Raw genomic sequence first — 13,444 nt, forward strand, 5'->3', positions numbered from 1 at the left:
GAGGATTTCTGGTCACAAGACACTAAATGGGAGTTGTCTTTCAAGACTTTGGATAACTTCAGTATTTTACAGAAAACACTTATGTGCATGATGTGTTTTTCATTTAGAATACTGAAATACAGATCTACCAAGAGACTGACATTTAATCTTTTCCCATGGTATTTTAATACATATACATTTGTGGAAATAAAAGTTAAAGTGTAAGATCTTGGCCTCTTGAGTTGCCTTTCTTCAAGCTAAATATTTTACAAATCAGAAAAAAACCCTGAGCCCATTGAAATATCTGGACTTCAGAAATAGAAGGTGTTTACAAAGATTTTACAGTATTACAAAAGCAAAGGAAGTAAGGTTTATTGTGGAATTAATTGTTGCTTTTTCGTGTTCTGTTACATAGAAAATGCAGACTTCACTATATAGGGATATAGTCATCATGTAGTGCTAATGAGAATAATCAAGACATACTATGTCATTTTCAGGGAGGAGGCAAAGCATACTGAAAAACAAATTTGCAGTTGAGAACTTTTACTGTCAGCTAATGGGATACTTGGAAATACCAAACATAGAAACATTAAAAAAAAATCCTGCAATCCAGTTTTGCATCTGTACTTATTTGAACATAACTTTTAGGGGGTAACTGATATTCTCCTTTGTTTCCTTATTGATAGATTGATTAGAACCAATAATTACTTGTTATTAATGTGGGCTTTATTAAAATTATTTTATTTACTTTATTTCTGATTTGTTGCTTTCAAAAAGTTCTATTTATATGTAAATAACACTTTCATTAAAATCTTAGTTCTTCTTTCTTGTACCTCTCTGAAGCATTTGAAATTTTTGTTGGAAGAGAGTTTTAAATAGTTTTTTAAGGCAGTAGAGGAGAAGATGAACTTCTGGAGACTTTAATTACAGATGGGGTTCCTGTAGATATCTTGAGGGCATACTGGTGGGTTCATTCTTTCACAGGTTGTATGGACCCCAAAGCTGTTTGCACTTAGTGAAGAAAAGCAGAATCTGGTTTTACAGCCTGGGCAGTTGTTGTGGACAGATTATTTACAGCCCAGTATCCTGCCTGCATGGCTGGGGTGGATTCATTTCCATTCAGTCTCCAGTGATTTCTACAAATAGCCCAAATCTCACATCAGGGAGAGGGGGGTGGGTCTGATGTTTATTTAACAATGTTTGAAGCAGTAGTTGAACATAAGCATTGTTCTTTCTGTTAATTCACAGAATTAGATTAATGCTATAGCATAGTTTCTTGTGTCTCACTTGCCATGAGAAATAATTTTCTGCTTCAAATCCTAGAGAAACTAGTGCTTGTAAAGGCATGGAAGTTCCCTATAAAGAATACCATAAACAACTGAGGATGTAAAAATCCTTTAAATTCATGGATGTTTTTATTCCGTTTTTGACCTTGTGAACAAACAGCATAAAAACAGGGTTGCAGATCTAACACATAGACATATTTGAGTTGCTAATTATAGATAGATGTAAAACATTAATTATTTTTAAAACTTTTCAACAGTAAACTCAAAATACAGGAACAGCTTTTCTGGTAGGTTTTTCTTGCCTTGAACATTGATTTGTTTCATATAACTGCACAAGCACCAAATTAACAAATAGTAAAGTAAGACACAGTCATAGCATGTTTAATAATTTCCAGCATAAAGATTGTGAAATAAGATAAATACAGTTCTGCAGGCAAATAGATTTGGACGTAATGCAGTGTCAAAATAGAAGGCAGTAACAGAGGGGAAATGGAGAGTTTATTGTTTCTATAACTCCAATATCCATTAAAAGTTAGTTACACAGCAGGTGGCAGTTTGGGTAAGTGTAAAATGAATGTTTTGAAATAAATAGCAGCTGGGTGACCTGGGATGTCAGGGCTTTAGACAAGGGTGTGTGTTTGTCAATATATCCTACATGTTTTACAGACTCCTCAGGGACCAGGAAAAGATACAATTTCACCTTTCCTGTGCCAAAACATTTTAATTATATCTTCTTCCAAGTACAGCAGTTCAGTAACCAAGGAACTGACATTGATGCATGTGTTGATAAAGCTGCAAACATTCAAAATGAGATTAACAAAGATTTTGAGGAAAGGGTGACAGCTAATTTTGTACAGTATTTTGCATCTAATTCAGGTCAGTATAATGATAGAATATTTTATAACTGCTGTGTCATCTAGAAAGACTTTAGTTATGCTTTGTGTATTTAAAGATTTGTGTAGATGAATGTACAGTTCTTTATACATCATTCAAGCAGATTATAACTTCTTTATTGAACATCTATTGGTTGTAGCTGTAAAAAGGAATAAACTTAAGCATTTAGAAGCAATTTTACATATCCTTCTGCATTAGTCACAGTAGTAAGTTCCTTTTGTCTAATTTACCTTGAAAATATTGACTTCAGATGTGAAATGTAATCAAAACTACCATGCACTTTTTGTGGCTTTGCTTAGTATTTGTAAAAAAAAGTGCATGGAAAGTTATAGTAAATTTATTTAAATAATCAAACTGTAGTTTCTCTGTATTATGTGCAGTCTTTTGAGAACATCCCAGTGTATTTCTGCTCTGTTCTCCTCCTTGTTTGAAGGTAACGCACATTCTTCCACTTCTTTTTGTTTGTGAAATTTTCTCCTCTTTTTTATCTACTCTGTTCTCCATCTGCTTTCACTTTTGTTTGCTTGGGCCGTCTCTCATCCCAACTTGATAATGAGGAATGCAGTGTGACCCTGACCTCTATCAGCCCATGCATGACCTTCTGACTCGCCCACATAACCTTTGACCTTCTCTTTGACAGCTTGATTAATTACCCTGTGTTATGATTTATGAGTAAGTGCTATGTAAAAATAATAGACAACAGGTGGTCCTCTAAAATCTTTTTGTGGTATGTTTTCTTTTCCTGCCTAACCTGATGAGCTGTTTCAAGTTCGGAACTTAGCGGGACAAAGTGTGTTTGGCCGAAGCATGGCATTTTTATGCACTTGGACACAGTGCTGGAATTCAGGCGGCTGAGGTATATCTGGGATGGAAATATCACAGTGTTAGCAGGGTGCAGTTGCCAAAATGTACATTGGGTGGAAACAGCAGAATCAACTGACATTTCAGGCGTTTCAGTCACAGGTCACGTCTTGAGAAAATTGCTCAAATAATGGAGGGGGCATTTTTCAAGCTGAGCTGCATCTCCAACAGCTATGTTTACTTTAACGCTTCACTAGTGACTTCTGATTGGTTGTCATGACCTCATCTTGCTATTGCACCTACAGTGTCGCAATAGTGACATAGATGTACCCTTCTCGCAGTAAAGATAGGAAATTACCAGAGCATACGTCTTTCAGAAAAATGAATGTACATTACTGTGTCTGTTTTAACCACGGGCAGGTTTAAGAACAGAGTGCTTTGAGTTGCATTTCCCCAAGGAATTAGTTCTGGTCTTGCTGCCAACGGTCCAAATAGAAACCTGGACTTGAAAATTCAGGTTGATCAAGCATAGGAAAATGATGTCTTTAAAATCCTCTCTCACAGTCCAAAAGGGTAGTTTACATAGGTCAAACTCTGACTTCTCTTGTCACATACTGTGTCCCACCTTTGTGGATTAATATGCAGATCTGAATGGTTTCAGCTCATTAGTCATGTGCCAGGCAGGTGAGATTTCAAACTATTTGAAATTTATCTCAAATTTTTTGAGGTTCTTTTTTTTTTTTATGCTTTCCCCCCTTGAACTGTCAGTAAGAGACAGAAAGTACTGTCCCATTTCTGGTTCATGTTTCCATTACAATGGAAAAGACCCTTCTACATTGTTCTTAGTAGTATACGTATTGTAACTGAGGTTCATTATTCTTTCCAACTCTTGACTTAGTAAGCCTGCTTTTCCTTTCTTTCATCATTACAATCCTCTACCTCCAGAAGCAGCAACATGGGGAATGGTAGGAGTTAGTGAGTTAGTGTGGATTAAATTTTACTTACCTTGAAGCATTACCAGGTGAGGGGAAGAGATGTTAATCAGTTGCTTTAGTCTGAGAGAGAAACTTTAATTTTGTAGATTAGAGGCTGGGAGTTCCATTTGTCAGTGTCTGCCATAATTATAAGGTTTTACCACAAGTACACTGATGGGTGAAGATTGACGGGGATGAGGGGTTAGTGTCCTTAAAGCTTAAGTTTTTATTGTGAAAAAAACTTCTTTGAGTGTGGTTTCTCTTTCTGTGCACACTCGTCACAAAGGAGAAAACTATTACATTGAAAACTACTGCTATTATGTTGAAAACTACTATTATTACCCTAATGTTTGCATACCACCTAATACCACTGGGTGTGGCAAGATTTAGAAACCCTCCTAGGTGATTGGTACTTAAGTCATAGGTCACTGTTTTAATAATGATGTAAGCTCATCATGGCTGAAATTGGTATTTTTAGTCACGCTGATTTAACAATAGCGAAATAATACATAGTAATAACACATTTAATACTTGCCAGCATGCAGGACTCTATATGGTGAAAAAACAATACAGTCCTGCGTGCAAAGAGGTGTTTCCAAACAGGACTCTCATTTTATTAGATGCTTTTTAATGAAAGTGATTATTGTCTATGTTAACAGTTATGCATCTTGTCTGGTATTAAATTTTGCTAAAGGCCTTTTTTAAGATATTAGTGGTCTTGTGTTCTGAGGTTTGTATTAACTTGTGCGCTTCTCAAATTCACTACATTAGAGCTCCACCTTTTTTTTCATTTTCTCATTGCACTGAACTTTAATGGTGTAGTTACACCCACATAAATTATATTTTTTTTAAATTAATTGAAGTTAAAAGACATCCTGTTTACACTGATGTTATTTAGAGCAGAGTATTTCTTTTCAGTAGAAAATGCTCAGATAAAGGCTGAATGAGAGAGGTTGTAATTGGCTATATTTTACCAGTAATTTTGGTTTTCTGTGTTGATTTTTATATGTTACTCTCAAATTTTCTTTCTGGTGCCATTGTTTTCTTCTTGAAATTTAGGATGCAGTAGTACAAGGGAAAGGGAGATACACCATATCATGTAAGCAAAACAGTCCAAAAAGAGATTACTTTCCAAAGAGAAAGACTTAGGCTTTCCCATAATAGAAGGGGAGAAAAAAAGTCTTAGTTTAGTTATTACTTAATTATTTTAATTCTACTGTCAGGAAAGGCCTGCTATCTGGGAGAAATTGTGAAAAAATGTAAAGGGAGTGATGTTACACTGCTTAAAATATATTTAATAAAAATCCTTTAATTGAGTTATAAAATAGTGAATTTAAAAATAGAATCACATTTCACCTGTTGATGTCTACGTGAAAAATTGACATTGTGTCCTCATGAAATGGGACAAATGAGTCATGTAATTTTAAGATACTTAGACAAATTCCACTTCTCTGATGATTTTTGTGACTGTTCTGTGATCAGGTTGAAATGCACAGAGTTTCAAACTTCTAGATCGGTAGTGAAGACATGAATTTTGCATTTTCCATTGTGCAGAAAACAAAACAAATCAATATAAAGAACATCTCTACTCAAAACAAGCAGGTCAAGAAGATGAAGAGCCCCAAAACTACCAGCCTGCCAAGTACTGCAAAAACTCCAGCAGCAGCAGGCTCAAAAACTATCATTTCATCTGAGATGTGTAGTTTAGGAAGGTTTGCAAGCTGCATTCTTCTCCATGATAAAGTTTGGGCTTTGAAATTTTCCAATCTGTAAAATTCATGTGTTTATAGTATAGCATTGTGCATTAATATGGCCAGGCGTGGTGTGGATAGATTTTAAAATTTGTCTTTCACTTTCTGTTTTCTTTCACCCTTTCCCTATTGTTTATTTATATTTTTGACTGTTTGTTTATATTTATCCCACTTGCATTCATGTCAGGCAGGGCAATCATGTGACAGGAGACCCCTTATGGTGCTGCATGTAACAAGGAGACAATTTTCTCTTTGGCCTGTTGTGACCTTTTTTGACTACATCACTTATGCCAGAGGTAGTATCCTGAATGCCTCTATTTCACCCTGTTTAGCAGAGTGCAACTGTGCCCTTTAACTTGGTTTTTGGTGGGAGGAGAAGCTCTGACAGACATTGGAGAAGGGCACAAGGATAAGGGGTAGGAACTCCCTTTGGATGTGATTTTTGATAGCTAGTCAAGTGTGTCCAACTGTAGAAAATCAGTGAGTGACAGTCTGTCTACCTGACAGTGGCCACAATGAACTACACGGTTTGTGAACGGCTCTACAGATTAGAATAAAGCAAGCCCAAATAAAGTATCTTTTGTTGGGGTGGACTTGGTTTGCTCTGGGCAGCTAGGTATGGGGGACCTCTTTTGATCCTCATGCCAGGACCGTGTGCAAAATGAAGCACCGAGTGAGAAGCTGGAATAAAGCTGTTCCATTAGATAATTAATATAGATGTTTCTGAAAAGTAGGTCTTTATTAAAATTTACTTCTAAAGGATAGCTTGATTTTGACTGGGAACTCATGTTAACTTTAGGGACACATCTGTTAAATACACATGCTTATCTTTTCTCCCTTCCCTTTGCAATTGCATCTTCCATAAATATTATTATTTTTTGTGATTTGCCATCATTTAAAAATCGTAACATTTGATTGGCTGATTTATTCAAGATTTATTTCTCATTCATATTTTTTTTCCCAACTAGCTAATTCCCTGAGGCAAAAAAATGTAGCTTATATGCTCAAAAGCATCCTGCAAGTCACAAATTTGCTCTGCATTTGTTAAATATACAGTATAATCCCAGTGAACTTTTACAGCAGATTTTAAAATGCACTAAAAAGGCTGACCCCACAATAAAGAGTTGACTTGTAAGCAACACCACTGAATCAGTTTTGGTATAGATTCATTGTTACCACTGTTATTTGCCTCTGCATGGTATGCTTATTGTCAGCTAAACAAAAGGTTTTACTATTTTAAAATGTGGTGAATAATTTTCACATGCTTTCTTTAATGTATCAATCTTTATATATAAAATCTCTCAATCCTTTTTATTTTAAAGGTTTTTACTGGCTGGGCATAAAGCTTTTTATTCATTACTGTGTAGAGTTCTTAAAGCAACATTTTGCTTTTAGTTCCTGTATTGTTTTCTGAAAAAGTCATATAAAGTGCTTATGAATAAAACAATATATTAAATTATTTTAAAGGTAAAACAGGCACCCTTTCTGACTGAGGGATGTGTTATCAGCATAAGTACATGCACTGATACATATTCACACATCAATATCCCTTTAATAACAGAATATTCTTAAAAACCCTTCTATAAATGATGTGTGAAGTTGCTGAAATAAATAAAAAAGTTCTAAAGACCATTAAAGTAAATGCAAAGCATTTTCAAACATTAAATTCCCCTTTTCACATTTTTTCTTGTTTGTGTGTGTGTGTGTGTGTGTGTATGTGTGTGACTCTCTTCTAAAACAGGAAGGCTATGGAGTGATAGTTCTGAATCCCAATGAGAACTATATTGAAGTTGAGAAGACAAAAGCCCAAATACAGCTGTCTTCTGATATCTCAGATGAACCTGCAGAAAAGAGAGAAAGAAAAGATAAAATCCAGAAGGAAACAAAGAAGCGACGTGACTTCTATGAAAAGTATCGAAATCCACAAAAAGAAAAAGAAACCATGCAGATCTATATTAGAGTAAGTTTCTTTTGTTTTTATTTGCCCTTCTTTATTGATGCATATGTATGTTTACTGCCTATATTGGCTAATAAATAGCATGCTTTGTTAAAAACAAATACATTACTGAGAAGGCATTCAAGAGTTTATACAGAGTTCCTGACTCTGTATTCTGTTGGTATTTTTGGTTATTTATTGATCATGATGCTTTGGAAGTATTAGAAAATTTCTTTCTAATTTCACAGGGAAACTTCAAATAAACCCCAGAGGAAGTCACTGGTGTTATCAAGAAAGAAATTATTTAAGAAAGACTTTCTAAAAACCATTTTATAAACAGAGGTGTTCATAAGAAAGACTTTGTAGTGAAGCTTAGGCAACATACTACCTTCACATTTCACGTGTGCATTTATTGTATTATGCATACATGACATTTATGCATTAAATGGTAAGCAGTAGTTAGAGCCTGATAGTTTTTATGACCTGCCAAATCAATAATGTATTGTGGAAAATTGCGGTGTTCATCTTGTGTGGTAGCAAATTTCCCTGTAATGTATTGTTTTTATATGAGCAGCCATCCATTTTGAGCTAAACTTTTGAAGGCATATAAAGGAGGAAACTTGCTAATATATTAATAAATATTTAAGCTAGAATATATGAAAATTATATGATGAAGAAACTCTGTCCCTTGCCCTTTTCTGACTCAGTGAACCTTTGCACTTTGTAATGCTACCAGCATGGGATCATTATAACAGTGCTACGCGAGGATTTCTAATTCTGCAGGGGGCACAAACAATATTACTTGCACATTGGCACATTCTGATTCATGTACATACTATGCATTATACATCCCAAACAGAGTCATACAATTTCCAAAACCCTTATTATGAAAGTTAACATTTTCATTCAACAGTAAAACACATCAGAAACTCCACAGTGAAAGTAAAACAATAAAAATGTATGACATTGTGATGAGAAACAGAGAAAAATCCAGTAAGATATATGTTAGAATCATCTTAAATTTTAATTTGTCCCTGCTAATTTTTTTTTAGCATAAAAATTTTTGTAGCAGAAATATAACTGTGCTGGCTAGTTAAAAGGGTTAGTAACTTGGATACAAGATTGTCGCTAATGCCATAAATATTTACTGTCTTTTGAAAAATACCTGAGTATGGGAAACAAAGGAATGCATATATATATTCAAAGTCACCAACAAGGCACTGTGTTTTCTGTTTGCAGCTGTTTTATAAGATGCTATTCTACTCACTAGCTGAACCCTCCTTCTTAAGAGGGGCAACCAGTTTTAACTTAAGGTCCATGAGAATCCAGTGGACAGTGCTGCTGTTTTGTCTGAAAAGAGGTCTAGTCAGCATGCAGGTTCAGTGTTCCCTTGTTGAAAGTGAACCTTTTTTCATAACCTTTTTAACAATTCTACCTTCTCATGACTCTTGACTCATGAGGCGTGAAATTTGGTTTCAGGAGTTTTGACCCCCCCGAAATATAAAATATATTGTTCCATCCCATTTTCCTTTCTGCACAGCTCCATGCCTTAAATATGACTGTTGATATTTGCTTTATTTGATTTTCTTCAAACCAGGGAAAGTAGTATATGTTTTAGTGAACGTGTGGATGGTGGTCTTCTTCCCCGGACCAATAAACTGAAATTGGGTTTTCTGATGAGCTTGGTGTTGTATTCTGAAATTATTATTTTTTTTTTTTTTTTTTAATTAGTAGACTCCAGTACAGATAGTTTTTTGAAACAGAAAGAAAAACATGTCTGCTTTATTGTATTTCAGGACAAATCAATGTGATTTCCTTGCTTATCAATTTCTGAAACAAAACTGGACCATCAGTAGGGTTCCATTTACTCTGTTGGTCAGAATTGCTAAGTCTGTAGGTGGTTGCAAGAGGTGCAATGCCATATTTGCCTTTTTCTTGCCTCAAATGCTTGAGTCCATAGGATTGCTCTCTGCCTGCATCCAGGCACTTGGCTCCGCAGGCTGCTGTATTGGTGCTGGTTTGGGGTGATCTCAAAAGGCAAATCAGATACAATCTGTATAGTATAGCATACATTGACTCACTAGGCTCTTAAAATAAAACATGCCGTCACTCAACAGAGATATTTAAGGATGGTATATGAATTGTAAGATCTCATCAAAGAGTTTTGAAAAACCTGAGCAGGCCTTATGTCAACTTTGCCAAGTAGGGAAAAGTATGGATAGACTAGATGAAAAATTTCCTCACAGGAAGGCTTTAACTTATGGAAGGAAAAACATGGTTGTGTCAAATATGCTGGAGAAATTGTTTCAGACTGTTAAGTAGAAGGAATAAATATCCTCAGTTATGTTCTCATAGGGTCACTGAGATCTGTTGTGATCTAATGAGGAAATGCCATTTGAACAAATTAAAGCTATCTGGTTGGTGTTCTCACTTGTGCAGCTAGATTTTCCAAGAACCGGAGAACTAGAACTCTTCCTTGGTAATTATGTTTAAGTATTTTCTTTATTTTCATAGTGAAAAAAATAGCTGGGCTATTCAAGAATATGTAAAAGCTGAATCTCAAAATACAAAATATCAAACTGCACTGTATTTTTGTACAAAATGAGTATAAATAAAAATGGTTATGGCAGTGTGTAATGCATTAAGCATAGTGCTCTTGAAAGATCAAAGTACTTACTCTTTCATGCTGGAAGTTTCCTTAACTATGAAGTAATGTACTCTCTGGCATACATTATGGCTTGTTAAAGGAACTGATTTGGTCTGGGTAATAAACATCATGTCAAACATTATGGCAGGAAAACCTGCTTAATATGTTTTGCAATAAGACAGATTTTTTTGTTCTTGAAAACATCTGCCAACTGAATTCACAAGTGAAGACAGAAAATGTCATCAATTCTGTAACATTCTTGTAAATTTTATTTCAATTTTAGCAATGCAAACCAGGAAAAACTTCTTGATAATCAGCATTGACTATAATACTTTTATGGAATGATTAAACACAAGCATTTTACTTTTATATAATGTGCTAATGAATGCATATGAATTTTAATACACTTACTGTTCAGATTGTAACAAGCATATTGACAGATCATTTTAAAAGCATCTGGTTTTTAATGTGTTGAGTGCAGGATTGAGTAAAATAGTTAAATATGTACATACATCCTTTTAAAAAACATATTTCTATCCTTAGTTATAAACATTACCATTTTTTCTTAGACCACCAGAGGCTGCTCTGTACATATGGGCTAATGCTTTCCCCCCAGAAACTTCCTACCCTAGCCAGCCTTCATTTGTTACTGAAGTAAACTGAGAATTTGTTGCTCTCTAACCTTTTTCTATGGAAACAGATCATGCATGCTTAAATGTGGCACTATCATTCCTTCCATTCTCAGCCATCTCCCATTCCCTACAGATTTTCACACTGACAGTGCCTTTTCAATGTTAGAAGATACTTAAAAATGTAATCAGTGTTTTTGCCCTTCTAAACTGCATTCACCACGTAAACAAGCATACTAAGTGGATTCTGAAATGTTATGTAAAAAAAGTATAAGTTGCGTAATTTGATAGTAATTTGCAATAATGTTGTTACCACAACAGCTGAGGGATATCAGAGGCAACCAACGAAGAAGTAGGAAGAATTACTTTTATCAAAACAACTAATAGGGTCAGGTTTTGTGGACAAAAGGGATAAGCTTTTCCAAAGTCTGTATGCTAGGAATTTGTCCTTTTTTTTCCCCCATTGAGCTTATCTGCTTGAATAATTCTTACTACAAATATTATTTTTACTATAGTACAGTCTATAGCAGTGCCATTTCTATTAACTGCATATTAATGAAATTAATTTTGAATGTGGCATACTTTTCAGAAATAATTTTTCCTATCTTCTGTGAGAGATTAAGTAGGAAAAGATCACGTGCAACCAGTTAATCTGTTTTAATAAAAATTGGTACATCTGGATAATTTGTGTCAGTATCTAAGAAAAAGTGGTAAAAGGCGTGGTAAAAGTTGTTTTAATTCACAGTTAAGTAATCAGTGACCATTGGCAGACAGGAAATCCTGGCAAGCATGCAAGCACAGTTGTGCCGTTTCTGCTCATCGTTCGGTGTGGCTGATGTGAAGCGCAGCCTGATTGGAGGTCACGGCAGAGTGTCTGCTTTTGTGGGATAACCTTTCAGAGCCATGGATTTATTTCACACTGAGGACTGAGCTGTCCCACCAGCTCCCAGTTTCACCCTGTGACTATCTCTGGGCCAGTGACCTACCCTCTGACTTGTCAAGGTGTACACGTGCTCTTTTCCAGAGCCTGTGTGACTACATTAGCCTGTTGCTGAGACAAAGCTAATAAGCTGTTTATTCCATCAGAGAAAAAATAACAAGCTCTGGGCGAACAGCTCAAGAGATAAGGGATATGTTCAGCACAAGGAATGACTGTGGCAAACGTGGGTGTCAGGACTTCAGCCTCTAGAGTCTCAAGCTGTTGTTTTGTTTCCCCTTCTACAACAAACAGTGCCTGTTTTGTTTCCCCTTTTACAACAGTGAGCGTTACTTTATATATACACGTATGAAATACCACATGATTTTACTCTGCCCACTTTTAAAGCCCATTACTTCCTTATGTTCTTGAGAAGTCTCACCTGTAAGCAACAGCAAAATCAAATGCTGATAGCAAAAAGCTCCTGCGAGCCACCTAGAAACTACCATGGCATTGTTCTTGCCCCATGTAGTGCTGGACACCGGGCATTCAGAGTTGAGAAGGCACTGCAGTTCAAGTGCTGCATGTAAACGTGCAGTGACTTTTGAGTGTTCCAGGAATACCTTGAGAGATATGGTCTTGCAGAACCTGTGCCACTAGAGACCTGCACCACCCTGGGCCACCAGCTGGAAGCCAAACATCTACTATGACACTTAGCACCTGCAGTTAGGCTACTGCATCATTCCTAAAAGGTCAGATAAGTTTTAAGTTTTTACAGTAGTTTCTGTAAATCAGGAAGAATATGTATGTGTCATGTGTCATTCTACAGATACTGCAATGAGCAGGCATCTTACATTAAATAGCTAAACTGTGGAGAATTTAAAGTAGTGTTCAATAATTTATGCATAGGCTATTTAGCATGGGCAGCTAGCTTAGGTAATTTTAAAAATCATGAGGTGATAAAGAATTCTTGTAGTAAGTTTTGCATTTACTAATCCTGGAAAGTTTTATTTGTCCTCTTTTCCTTGAGTGATTGAGAAATCAGAGACACAGATAGTCAGTGAAGGGAAATTTTGTATCTCTTCAAGAACACCACTGGCTCTTCTCTCTGCTATACTCTCTCTTTGTTCTGCATTTCACAAGTATGGTTTAATCAAATAAAAGGAATAAATCAGGACCATCTAGCTTTGGTGTCTTTCAGACATCCATTACATGATGCCAATAAAGTGCCCATTGTTAGATCCAGCTCCTAAAATGTGAGGCAAGCCGTGTAAGTTTACAAAAAGAGGCATCTCTCCTCCCACCATGAGCTGTATGGTGCTGAAAAAAGATTGTTGCTCACAAGTCAGAAGAGTCCTCCTTCCTTTCAGATGGCATTCAGGCTCATAAACAGGGCCAGTATGTGGGGTGATGGTGAAGAAAATGGTTCAGCACAATGTAGACATACTTGTTGAAGGCAAAAGTGAATAAAATCACTCAAACATCTTGAACTCTGATACTGCCTGGTTTTGATTGTAAAGTGACTGCAGTGAAGGACTGCAAAGACCTTCTAGGTCTTCTGGGCCAGAGCAAATTGCATTTTGCCAGTATCCTTTATCATTTATCTTACAGAGCACAGGATTTTAGCTGAT

At 35.8% G+C, this 13,444-nt stretch overlaps 1 protein-coding gene across 2 annotated transcripts in view; it reads left to right on the forward strand.

Annotated features, from left to right (window-relative positions):
* The window catches only part of ARB2A (ARB2 cotranscriptional regulator A), a 237,664-nt gene that overhangs the window by 102,288 nt on the left and 121,932 nt on the right, over positions 1–13,444 (forward strand). For both annotated transcript variants that reach the window (XM_068175708.1, XM_068175709.1), the window contains exon 6: positions 7,427–7,645. In XM_068175708.1, the coding sequence (XP_068031809.1) occupies positions 7,427–7,645 (219 nt within the window). The remainder of the gene's footprint in view (positions 1–7,426; positions 7,646–13,444) is intronic.

The sequence above is a fragment of the Anomalospiza imberbis genome, chromosome Z (genome assembly GCF_031753505.1).
Source record: "Anomalospiza imberbis isolate Cuckoo-Finch-1a 21T00152 chromosome Z, ASM3175350v1, whole genome shotgun sequence".
Lineage (NCBI taxonomy): Eukaryota > Metazoa > Chordata > Aves > Passeriformes > Viduidae > Anomalospiza > Anomalospiza imberbis.